The following is a 13,243-nucleotide window of genomic DNA, read 5'->3' as shown; positions in this document are numbered from 1 at the left end:
TTCAGCTTTTTATTTGTTGTTAGGACAGACTGGTGACTTCTAAGCTCCTTACATGTGACACTGGAATTGTCTTGCATTTTTAAATTATGAAATATAAAGTACATGTTGCAACCCTTGTTCTGTGGTGGTTTGATGGTTAGAACCCCATTCCTTCCACTTGGATTTAAGATTGGTCTCCAATTTGAAGATCATGTAAGGATGGTGGTGAGAAAGGAACCCTGACCTGTTGGTGATAAATGAGTGTATTTAATAAGACTTTAGCAGTATTTAAGGATAGATATTGGAATGGATCAAATTAGGGTCATCTAAGGACCAGAAGAGGTAAGGAATTCTCATTGGCCTGCCCATATTATTTCATCAGGAAGTAGTCAGTGTTGACTGGAGCGGGAGGAGGACTCAAGGATGATCAAGGCTAAGTGGAAAACTTTGGGCAGGTTGAGTTCCTCCGAGAGTTTGGCTAGTTTGAATTTAAGAGCATTGTTGGGGCTGGCCTGGTGGCGTAGTGGTTAAGTTTGCACACTCTGCTTCAGCGGTGCAGGGTTCCCTGGGTCAGATCCCGGGTGTGGACCTGCACACCACTCATCAAGCCATGCTGTGGCAGCATCCCACGAACAAAGTAGAGGAAAGATTGGCACATATGTTAGCTCAGCAACAATATTCCTCAAGCAAAAAGAGGAAGATTGGCAACAGATGTTAGCTCAGGGCCAATCTTCCTCACCAAAAAAACGGGCATTGTTGACCTGTTTTATTTTTCCAGAGGATTGAGGGTGGTGAAGATAGTGAAATTTCTGTGACAGTGGAAATACTTGTTGAATATCCTAAATAACCTTACCATTGAAGTGAGTTCCTCTATTGCTAGAGAGAAACAAAGGGATCCCCAAGTGGGGAAAATTCTTTCTAGTAGCCTCTTCGCTATAGTTGTGGCAGTAGCCTATTTGCATGGAAAAACTTCTAACCATCCTGAAAACAGGGATATGCATGTTCTTCCTTTTTGTGTATAAAAAGGGGAGAGGGTAATGAGTAATTGGAGAGTCCAAAAGTGGGAGAAGACGTTAGAGAGGTTTTCAGGTTTTGAAATGCAGTCATGGAGGGAGAGTCCCAATTAGGGGAATCAGTGTTGTTTCCTTAGTCATGGCATGTGAGGGAGAGGCAATAGTAAAAAAACCTAGGGATTCAGTTCCAGTGATAGCGAACTCATCCTAGAAACCCTCGGAGTTGTCTTTTGATCTCAGGGAAAGGGGAATTGATGATGGTGTTAACACGTTTAGGGGATAAAGTTTTCCCTTCAAGAGATGTATCTCCTACATAATGCTCTTAAGGGGGGCTGCATAATTGTTTTGTTTTTAGAAACTTTATGTCTGTTGTGGGCAAACGCTTGTTGTAAATGAGTTGTCAAAATCAGGTGAGCAGAGAAGATTGTCTGCATACTATATAAGGAGAGATTGCAGGGAAAGGTCAAATTTCTCAGGTTTACCTTTAGGGTCCTGGAGAAATAAGTCGGGGCCTCAAGAAACCCCTGAGGCATGGCAGTCCACATGTATTGTTGATTTTCCCATGTGATGACAAAAATGATTGTGAGTCAGGGTGAAGAAGGATACCGGGGGCAAAAAAAAAAAAGGGCAGAACATAAGTTGATGACTGTGAAGTGATATGTTGGATAGGAAATAGGCCAGACTGGTACTGGGGTTAGGAGCTAGAGGAAACCTGAGTTTAACTACTTTATTGCTCACAAGTGTTGGACTAGCCAGTATCCCTTGCCACCATTAGGATTCTTTACTAGGGAGATTGAAGTATTATAGGATGTGTCAATAAGGCCTTGAATTATAGTTTGAAAATTTTGGAGGGCTTCTAGTTTTAAACATGTTACGGTAATCTTGGGAGTGGCATGGAAGGGTCTATTTTCTACTTCAAGAGGTTCAGCCTCCCAGATTTGGCCTATGTCGGTGGACTGAGCAGCCCAAAGGGAGTCAGGTATTTTAATTAACATAATTTGTACTTAACTGTTAGGGGTTTTTTACAGGAGCAGGAAAAGTCCGATGGTCAATGACAGTTATAAAAGAGCAAAGGTACATAGGTGTGGAGTCAGAGACTTCAAGGGCGAGGCACTTGGGAGAGCAAAGAATACTGATATTCCAATTGGAAAGTAAACCTCTTCTGAGAAAGTTTATGAGGATGGCGGAGCTAAGTAGAAAGCTACGCTGTGTGACAAGAGGTACTAGTGAGGCAGAAAGAGGTCTAGACAAAGGCAAGTCACGTGGTAGATTATCAAGTCCCACTACAGGTATGGTTTGTGTACTCCCAGGGAGGGTAGTGGGAGAATAAAGGCATTTGTCTTAGTTTTCCAGGGCTGATATGGTACTTTGTTATGTACCACAGACTGAGTGGCTTGAACAAAAGACATTTATCGTCTTACACTTGTGGAGGCAAGAAGTCCAAGAGCAAGAGGTCAGCAGGGTTATTTCCTTCTGAAGACTATGAGGGAAACCTCTGTTTTTGGTCTCTCTCCTTGGCTTGTAGATGGCTATCTTCTCTCTGTGTCTCTCCACATCGTCTTCCCTCTATGCATGTCTCTCTCTGTGTCGTAATTTCCCCCTTTTTTTTTCCTTTTTTTTTTTTTTTTAAAGATTTTATTTTTCTCCTCAAAGCCCCCCGGTACATAGTTGTATATTTCGTTGTGGGTCCTTCTAGTTGTGGCATGTGGGACGCTGCCTCAGCGTGGTCTGATGAGCAGTGCCATGTCCGCGCCCAGGATTCGAACCAACGAAACACTGGGCCGCCTGCAGCGGAGCGCACGAACTTAACCACTCGGCCACGGGGCCAGCCCCTTCTTTTTTTTTTTTTTTTTTTTTTTAAAGATTTTATTTTTCTTTTTTTCCTTTTTCTCCCCAAAGGCCCCAGTACATAGTTGTATATTCTTCGATGTGGGTCCTTCTAGTTGTGGCATGTGGGACGCTGCCTCAGCTGGTTTGATGAGCAGTGCCATGCCATGTCCGTGCCCAGGATTCGAACCAATGAAACACTGGGCCACCTGCAGCGGAGTGTGTGAACTTGACCACTCGGCCACGGGGCCAGGCCCCTAATTTCCCCTTTTTATGAGGACACTTGTCATATTGGATTAGGGCCCACCCTAATGACCTTGCTTTAACTTCGTTACCTCTGTAAAAACCCTGTCTCCAAATAAGGTCGCATTCTGAAGTACTAGGGGTCAGGGTTTCAATATATAAGTTTGGGAGGAATACAAGTAAACCCATAATAGTGTTAATGGTGAAATCATTGCCTCCGTGTCCACTAGAAAGGTGGTGGGATGTCCACTGATGGTAATGATTATTTCCCCTCGCACCCTGAGAGTTATGGACCAAGAAGGGAGGGTTTCTCTGAGGAAAGTCATTGAAGAGATGGATTTTTGGGCTCTTGTTTACTTTTGCATTTTGAGGCCAGACAATACCAAGTCCAATGTCCCTTTTCTGTATGATATCTGCTTATCTCCATCTATGGGAGTTTTGGAGGGAGCAGATTGCCCTGTTGTTTCCTTCAAATTAAGTTGTGAAGTCGTGAGTTTGCATTGTGTTGATTTGGCCTTTCTGCAACAGAGTCCTTGTGATGTATTTCACATATATGTATTTCAGAAAGAGTTCACTAATTTACGTTGTGTTTTGGATAAGATCTCTAATTTCGGGCCATAGCCTTAATGAAGCTAGTGACCAAGGAGGAAAGCATTCAGTTGTTCTACCAAGACCAGAGTAACCCTCCACACATTTTCTAAACTATGTATTTGGTTAGAGACAGATTCATCTCTTTGTTTTCTGCAGTCTTGTGTCTTTGACCAATCAAATTTTGAAGGAAGACAGAGGGAATGGATTCTAAATATCCTCTCCCCTATGGTTTTAGCCAGTACGTAAGCCTGGAAGGTGTTCTGATTTCTCTGAAGGTCCTCTTGAAGAGTGGCCCATTTGGCTTTTTAAACAATAAAGTGTCATCTCTGGGACCCACAAGTAGTTCTACAAGTTGATATAAATCAATGGATCCCAGGAGAATATACCCCGAGGATCAATCTGAATTGATTACTAGGTTCTTCCCTATTCTTATGGGGGTCCAGAAAGACTTTAACAATAACATGTAAATTGGAGCAAGATCAAGGATTAAAGAATACTTGTTCAGTTGGGTGCTCAGGTCACTGACCTTCTTTCACAGGTAGGGAAAGACCAATAATAAGGGTTAGGATGGGGAGCTGGGGCAGAATAATGTCGTGGAGGCAGGGAAAGGTAAAGAGGAGGAATAGAGCCAGAGGAAGAAAAAGAGAATCCGCAGGAAAAGGAGAAATAGTGGGAAGGAGAAAGGGCTGGGATGGTCACATGAGGAGTTCTGGGTGAAGATAGGGTCATGAGATTGTAGACTGATAGTAAAAGAGACAGTGCTTAGGAGACATTACAATTTGAGATAGACTAGAGACATTTTCTTATTTTTCAGCCTCCACTTACCAAGCAAAGTAAGCTGACCATTGGTGAGAAGAGATCTTAGAGCCCCAAGATTTGAGGGCATCTTGTAGATAGACAGGCTTAGGGAGATTCCAAGTGTCCCAAAGGGGCCACTGGAATTATAAATTGTCCTCAGTAAAATCCTGCCATTTTTGGAGGTAATGATCTGACTTTTCACTTTACTGGTGAAGCATATAATTGGTGGGAATTTTGAAGAGGGTTGAGGGTTTCCCATAATATTAAGATTAAACAATTGCTAACAACAAAACCAAGCCAAGGGATGGCTCAGAGAACTAAAGTCACCTACTTAACCATGCTACCATGGACGGTTGTCTGGAGCACATGGATCAGGAGCTGGCCTCACCATGAGATCCCCAAGTCACCAGTCAGAAAAGGAGCAGACGGGCTCCAGAGGCCTCAGTCTCTGGGTAGAGAAGATGGGGGCCCGGAGGTGGGCTTCCAGTTCCATTTCAGTAATGGCACCAACTATCAAAGACAAAACCCAAACAAGTAAGGGGGCCACCTGGTGGCGGAGCAGTTAAGTTTGCACTCTCCCTTTCAGGGGCACTGATTCGCCCTGGTGCGGACCTACGTACTGCTCATCAAGCCATGGGGTGGCAGGCTTCCCACATATAATAATGGAGGTTAAGATGGGCACAGAGTTTAGGTTAGGGCCAGTCTTCCTCAGCAAAAAGAGGAGGATTGGTGGTGGATGTTAGCTCAGGGATAATCTTTCTCAAAAAACAAAAAAAAAACCCACCAAACAAGTAAGGAAATTGATTTTACTCAAATTATTGCAGGATGGAGAAGGGCTCAGATCCAAAGGCAGGTGGTTCTGCCTTAGACTTTTATGGAGAGGAGTTAGACAAGTTATAGGTGGAGTGGTTTACAGTTAGGATTGCTTTTGTAACCAGGGAAAGTCTCAAGCAGTCAGCTGAATAGGAAATGTTTATCTTTGTGTCTAGCTAGTTTGGGCAGGCTTCTCGTCTCAGTTAATCATTCATGAGACAAAGGACTGGAAATTAGAGACCCTGCGTCTGGCCTTGTTGGCAGGTTCAGGCACAAATGGAAAGGTGTGTATTTAACCTTCTCCCAGGTAAATAAGGGGGTCATCTGTGAGTCTTATCATGAGAAAGAGTGGACAGTGACTCTTATCCAAGACATATGGGAAAAGGTGGTTTGTTGTGGTAAGCTATTTCCAACACAATAGGGTGGGGAGATTTGAGGGGGAAGGTTGAGGGATTTCTTTTTTTTTTTTTAAAGATTGGCACCTGAGCTAACATCTGTTGCCAATCTTATTATTTTTTTCTTCTTCTTCTCCCTGAAGTCCCCCAGTACATAGCTGTATATTGTAGTTGTGGGTCCTTCTGGTTGTGCTATGTGGGCCCCCACTTCAGCACGGCCTGATGAGTGGTGCCATGTTCGCCCCGAGGAACCGAACCAGCAAAACCCTGGGTCACCGAAGCGGAGCGTGCAAACTTAACCACTCGGCCATGGGGCCAGCCCCCCGAGGGATTTCTTAATTATTACTGTTTTCCTGGAGCACAGGGGTTAGGTAAAGTTCAACACTGTCAGTTTCAAGGTTAATTTTTTTTTTCCATTATGATCCAGTTGTTTTGCTAACATTTGTTGAAAAGACTTTCCTTTCCCCGTTGAATTGGTTGCTGCCAATGCTATATTTCTAAAATTAAAACTTTAATTACTCAGTTGGGTTAGCCGCATTTCAAGTATTTAAGAGCGACAGGTGACTCATGGCTGCCATATTGGATAGCACAGATATAGAACATTTTCATCACAGAAAATTCTGTTGAACAATACTGCCGTACGCCTTACAGCACAGTGTCTAATAAATATTTCACATTTTTTGAAAAGCAGTCTAAAATAACACTTAAAGGCATATATGAGAAAATTAAAACTAAATAAGCACAATTCATTTTGAGGACTTTATACTGGGACAATGTTGATAAATACAAATATAAAACACTTTTGTAAAGCATAGACTAGACTAGAGTAATTCAAGGGATGTTTGGGCATGTATGACGATGAGCTGTTAAGATCCTATGCAGTACAAGGTCTCTTTGTTGAAACGTGTTTATTTAAAATCCTCTTTAATAGCTACAGTTCCAGAATCTTCAGCTGATTTTGGGATGGTAGTGAAAGGAGCTATATTGGACTAGTATTAAACATATTATGAGATTAATGAAAATACTTTAGCACCATTTTCCAAACATGAAATACTGACTTTGTGAGACCACCAAAACATCTATTTATAATCCTGATTTGTACATTTGAGACAACCCACGCATACCGCTTTCTGAGACTACAATTTAATGGCCCTGCAGATATTGCTGAATGCTTAAAATATTATCATATCCCTCAGAATTTTCCCAGAGAGGCAAGTTTAAAATCTGTAAGCTCTAAAATCCAAAACACTGACAACACCAAACCCTACAGAAGATGCGAAACAATAGGAACGCTCATTAATTGCTGGTGAGAATGCAAAACAGTACAGCCACCACTTTGGAAAACATTTTGGCAATTCCTTACAAAGCTAAACATAGTCTTACCATAGAATCCAGCAGTCAGACTCCCTAGTATTTATCAAATGAGTTGAAAACTTACTTCCACACAAAAATCAGCATGTGAGTGTTTACAGCAGCTTTATTCATAATTGCAAAAATTCAAAGCAAACAAAATATCATTCAGTGGGAGAATGGATGAATAAACTGTAGTATAGCCATACAATGGAATATTATTCAATGACGAAAAGAAATGAGCTATTGAGCCATGAAAAGACATGGAAGAACCTGAAATGAATATTGCTAAGTGAAAGAAGGTATCTTAAAAGGCTCACACTGTACGATTCCAACTATATGACATTCTGGAAAACATAAAACTACATAGACTGTAACATCAGTGGTTCCCAGGCGTTGGAAGGGGGGATGATGAGGAAGCAGAAACAGAACACAGAGGCTTTTTAGAGCAGTGAAACTATCTGTATGTTACTGTAATGATGGACGCATGACATTATGCATTTTTCAAAACTCATAGAACCATATAATATAGTGAGCCTTAATATAAACTATGCACTTTAATAATAATGTATAAGTTCATCACTTGTAACAAATGCATACTCTAAGGCAAGATGTTAATAGGGGAAACTGAGGGGGTGGAGTATATGGGAGCTCCTGGTAACTTCCAGCTGGATTTCCCAGTAAACCTAAAACTGAGCTTAAAGATAAAATCTATTAAAACAAAACAAAACTTAAAGGGAAGTCTGCAGAAACCTGCAGGGTTTTAGAATTTTTCTTACAGTCTCATGATTTCTAATGAGCGAGTGCTTCATTTTTCATAAAAAGCTAAAACTTACTGAACGTTTATATTATAGGTACTGCGTAAGTACTTTATTCTACTAATCAAATATTTATTCAGAGCATCCTATATATCCTATGCGATTTATCTCATTTAGTCTTCACACAACGTTATGAAATACTGTTATTCACATTTCAAAAAACAGGAGACCGTTCTGAAAGAGAAATCGAACAATTAATAAATACTAGAACGGGCGGCTACTCCGGATTCCAAATCCAGAGTTCTAAACCATAAAACCAAATCGAACCAAACTAGCGATTTCTAATTCCATCGGCGGAAACAATGAACGGCCGATAAATCTCGCGATATTATTGAAACTACTACTCCCGACATGCAATGTGGCTTCGGTCCCTCAACCTACGCCGGTGAGTCTGGAGGGCCCCGGCATGCCTCGAGGTGGTAAAGGCAACCTGGGAGCCGTAGTTCTCCTGGACGCCTACCAGCGTTGCCAGCGCGGCGGTGGCGGCTCTGTGGGTTCTACCTGCAGGTCTTGCGAGGGCGAGTGGAGGCGGAGAAAGGGCGCAGAACTGGAACAGGGTGAGTCAGGCACGGTCTACGTGGTAAGGGAGGCGGTACCGAGGTATAGGGCTGACTTAAATAAATGGACCTGTGCTGCCGTCTCTCCGGAGATACTGCGGTCGTAGCGCCAGCGAGAGCAGGGTGAGGAGGAGCCCGAGCCTGATCCTTGCACCCGTTCTCGCCGTCGGCACCCCGCCGCCATCTCCACCATGCAGTCCCGGGAAGAAGCTCCGCGTTCTCGCCGCCTCGCTAGTCCCCGCGGTGGGAAGCGGCCCAAGAGGATTCACAAACCCTCGGTTTCGGCTTTTTTCACGGGCCCGGAGGAGCTGAAGGACGCGGCCCATTCTGCAGCCCTGCTGGCACAGCTCAAGTCCTTCTACGACGCGCGGCTGCTGTGTGATGTGACCATCGAGGTGGTGACACCTGGCAGCGGGCCTGGCACGGGACGCCTCTTCCCCTGCAACCGCAACGTGCTGGCTGCCGCGTGTCCCTACTTCAAGAGCATGTTCACCGGCGGCATGTACGAGAGCCACCAGACGAACGTGACCATGCACGATGTGGATGCCGAGTCCTTCGAGGTCTTGGTCGACTACTGCTACACAGGTCGCGTGTCCCTGAGTGAAGCCAACGTGGAGCGCCTTTACGCGGCCTCCGACATGCTACAGCTGGAATATGTGCGGGAAGCCTGTGCCTCCTTCCTAGCCCGCCGCCTAGATCTGGCCAACTGCACCGCCATCTTTAAGTTTGCTGATGCTTTTGGGCATCGCAAGCTGCGGTCACAGGCCCAGTCCTTTATTGCTCACAACTTCAAGCAGCTCAGCCAGATGGGTTCGATTCGGGAGGAGAGTCTGGCAGATCTGACCTTGGCCCAGCTGTTGACTGTCCTGCGCCTGGATTGTCTAAACATAGAGCACGAGCAGACTGTGTGTCACGTAGCGATACAGTGGTTGGAGGCGGCTCCCAAGGAGCGCGGGCCGAGCGCTGCAGAAGTGTTCAAGTGTGTCCGCTGGACACACTTCACTGATGAAGATCAAGATTACCTGGAAGGGCTGTTGACCAAGCCCATTGTGAAGAAGTACTGTCTGGACCTTATTGAAGCGGCCCTGCAGATGCGATACGGTGACATGTTGTACAAGTCTCTGGTGCCAAAGCCAGAGAGCAGCAGCGGCTCTGTTGTGTCCACAGCAGAAAATCCACCCCAGAGGCTGGGCGTGTGTGCCAAGGAGATGGTGATCTTCTTTGGACATCCCCGAGATCCCTTTCTGTGCTGTGACCCGTACACGGGAGATATTTACAAAGTGCCATCTCCTTTGACCTGCCTTGCTCACACTAGAACTGTCACCACCTTAGCTGTCTGTGTCTCTCCAGACCATGACATCTATCTAGCTGCCCAGCCCAGGAAGGACCTCTGGGTGTATAAGCCAGCCCAGAATAGTTGGCAGCAACTTGCGGACCGCTTGCTCTGCCGTGAGGGCATGGATGTGGCATACCTCAATGGCTACATTTACATTTTGGGTGGGCGAGACCCTATTACTGGAGTTAAGCTGAAGGAAGTGGAATGCTACAGCGTTCAGAGGAACCAGTGGGCACTGGTGGCTCCACTACCCCATTCTTTTATATCCTTTGACCTGATGGTAATTCAGAACTATCTTTATGCTCTCAACAGTAAGCGCATGTTCTGCTATGATCCTAGCCATAATATGTGGCTGAAGTGTGTTTCTCTTAAGCGCAATGACTTTCAGGAAGCCTGTGTCTTCAATGATGAGATCTATTGTATCTGTGACATCCCGGTCATGAAGGTCTATAACCCAGCCAGGGGAGAATGGAGGCAGATTAATAACATTCCCTTGGTGTCAGAGACCAACAACTACCGAATTATCAATCACGGCCAAAAATTGTTGCTGATCACCTCGCGCACCCCACAGTGGAAGAAGAACCGGGTGACTGTGTATGAATATGACAGTAGGGGAGACCAGTGGATTAATATAGGTACCACATTAGGCCTCTTCCAGTTTGATTCTAACTTTTTCTGCCTCTCAGCTCGTGTTTATCCTTCCTGCCTTGAATCTGGTCAGAGTTTCCTCACTGAGGAGGAGGACGTGCCGAGTGAGTCTAGCACTGAATGGGATTTAGGTGGATTCAGTGAGCTGGACTCCGAGTCGGGAAGTTCAAGTTCTTTATCTGATGATGATTTGTGGGTACAGGTAGCACCTCAGTGAAATGCATAAGATCAGCAGTGTTTGTTGGAGATAAGCTGAAACACTAGATGTTTTTACTGCTTTGGAAAATATGTTAAAGAGATACTTTTTCCCTTGGCTGGGAAAAAAAGTTGATTTCAGGTTTGGTTTAGAAAGGGTGTTGTTTGAAATGCTGATGTAATTTAGTGTTACAGAATTTAAACACTCAAAGAAATCAACCTATTTAATAATTTACTGTTCTAAAAGTCTAGTATTGAGTTGATTGTTTAGTATGTTTTGTTTGATTACACTAATTTAGTCTTCTCTTATTAAATCTGCCATTCAGTTGAGTGCCACAAGTATTGTAGCTTGAATTTTAATTTTTATAATAGAAAACCAATTGGACAGGAATTACTAGATAGGGTTTTGAAAGAATCTGTTTTCCTTCAGAACAGTGTAGTAGAGTTCCAAAACTTTTAACTAGTGGGTTTTTACAAATTGTGTTCTAACATAAATATAGTTTGGTAAGTTTTAGTTTAGTTTCCTCCCCTTTTATGAAGAAAAAAAGTGCATACTGAATGGTGATTTTATTTTTAGTGATATACAGAATGGCTCTAATCTCACTGAAAGTAGAAAAAACAAAACAAAAACAGGAGCCTACTGTTTTAAAAGAACTTTCAGTTTTAAATTTGTAATATAAAATGCGTATTTACAAATAGTGACCAATTTTCCGTTTAAAAAAGTCCATTCTGGTAGTATCACCAATCTTCTAAAAACCTTAAAAAAACGAACAAACTGTAACTCGCTTTGTAAGTTCATGTTTTTGATCTGTACTTGATATATACGTTATTGAATCAGAGGAATAATCCTTTTTTCCACTGGACATGATTGTGTAAATTTTTATCCATTGTCTTAAAAAGTTTATGTGATTCTTAAAATATTTTGGCTGTACAGTTTTGGTGTTCATCTTAGAAGATTCATCACCAAGATATGATTCTTTACTGTCTTGTGAGGTAATATTGATTTTGAAAATATGTATAAGCTAAGAACAGTATTTTATTGAAATCAGTAGTTATTGTGTCTATCAACTATAAAATCAAGTGCCAGCAAAGAACTTTAAAACTTTAAATTGTGTATAGAACTGTTTTGTGTAGCACTGAAATATTCTGTCAGTTTTGTAAGTCACTAAATGTTATCAGCTTAAAGGTATTTTTGTATTAAAAGTTTACAGTTAAATAACATAGGATGATGATGGCATTTGGGGCCAGTAGTGAAAGTCTATTTCGTCTAAAATATTTCCCTAAGCGGTACCTATGGCTATTTTATTATGGTATTTGTATCTGTTCTGTGTTTCTGTGTGAACCATGCTCCAGTCTTTGTTTCTGTCACAGTATGTAAGGGAAAGTCCAGAAATAGAGACTAAATCACACAAAACTGACATTGTTAAATACAAGAAAATATAGCTGCTTACCTCTTTGAGGGTTTACTAGATAGAGTGGTCATGATACATGTACATGATAAATGACCAGATGCTTATGGTGTATTTTCCTATACACACTTAGAATGATCTTCCTGAATCTTCATTCAGTGATCTGCTAATTCCTCTTCTGTGTTTATTCTCTAGTGACAGAATGCTAACCTCTCTCACACCCTGGCAGAGTACAGACGAGTGTGCTCTCAGGTGGGGAGCTGAATTTTTGAATGAAATACCACAGGATGAAAATGGAGACAGGGAGACACAAAAGGTAAAAGATAAAAAAGGTCGTCTTAGCCATTTTGGTTGGCCATTTGAAGATTCTACAAAACATTCCTGTTTAATGTTTTTAGTGAAAGAAGATGCTTATCCTAGAAGTACGTGTTTCCTCAAAAGGGCTGACATGCTTTTAGTGGCCTAAAGCTAAATTTTGTTCCATTTGACATCAGGGTTGTGATAAGCACTGTACTTAACACAAAGCTGTTTCTCAATAGTGTTCTTCTGGGACCAACGTTTTCTTCATCACTAACTTTTTGTGGGTAGCTTTTTGTTTTGTCAGGTTGAAGTAGGACAGTGCTGATCTTAACCAGATTATCCATCTGCAGAATTGAGGTATGCAACAAATTTATAAAAGACGAACTCTCCAATGGTCATTTTCAACCTTCGGGTTAAAGCCTAAGCTAAATAGTAGTAATATCTTGGTTTAAAGAAGTTTTCTTGGAAAGAATTTTGGTTTTGTGATATATTTGTGAATTAGAGAATAGATGTTAATCATTATTTTATAGATAAGTGATTTGTATGTGATTAGTTACAAATAAAACTGGTACTAGAACCCAGACTTGCTGACTTTTTAATTCAGTGTTTCTGCTATATGTATAAAACTCTTGCTGGTGCAGTGAATGACACTGCTAGCGTTGTTGAAATCCCTTCTCGACAGGGAAGCACCCTTGTCACAATTTTCCAGTTAATCAGCACATCTTTTAGCTCAACAATGATTCCAGGACTATTTGTAAGATTTATAATGACCTTAATTATCTTTTGTATCTGTTCCTATAGACTGAAAGCTCAAAGAACCCTAATTTTTGCAAGTTCTTTTACATTCAAATGATAAGTGGTATTAGGGTTTCCAAAAGGATAAAGTAAAAAATTAATTTACCAATTGGCTTGTCTAAATATGGATTAATTATTGAAATTAAGGTATAATAGGTCTTTTCATTGTTTTTAGT

The 13,243-nt window shown here is 42.1% G+C and overlaps 1 protein-coding gene across 1 annotated transcript; it reads left to right on the top strand.

The window, feature by feature from the left end:
• Positions 1–8,268: 8,268 nt before the first annotated feature.
• LOC124240572 (kelch repeat and BTB domain-containing protein 6) lies at positions 8,269–12,841 on the top strand. The gene has a single exon (XM_046663634.1). The coding sequence runs from the start codon at positions 8,576–8,578 to the stop codon at positions 10,583–10,585; it is 2,010 nt and encodes a 669-aa protein (XP_046519590.1). The 5' UTR covers positions 8,269–8,575; the 3' UTR covers positions 10,586–12,841.
• Positions 12,842–13,243: the final 402 nt, after the last annotated feature.

The sequence above is a fragment of the Equus quagga genome, chromosome 6 (assembly GCF_021613505.1).
Source record: "Equus quagga isolate Etosha38 chromosome 6, UCLA_HA_Equagga_1.0, whole genome shotgun sequence".
Classification (NCBI taxonomy): domain Eukaryota; kingdom Metazoa; phylum Chordata; class Mammalia; order Perissodactyla; family Equidae; genus Equus; species Equus quagga.
The sequence above is the reverse complement of the archived record's forward strand: the minus strand, read 5'-3'. Positions and strand labels throughout refer to the sequence as shown.

Excerpts from the sequence above, each read along its gene's own strand:
- LOC124240572 (XM_046663634.1), top strand. The coding sequence starts at position 8,576 with ATGCAGTCCCGGGAAGAAGCTCCGCGTTCTCGCCGCCTCGCTAGTCCC.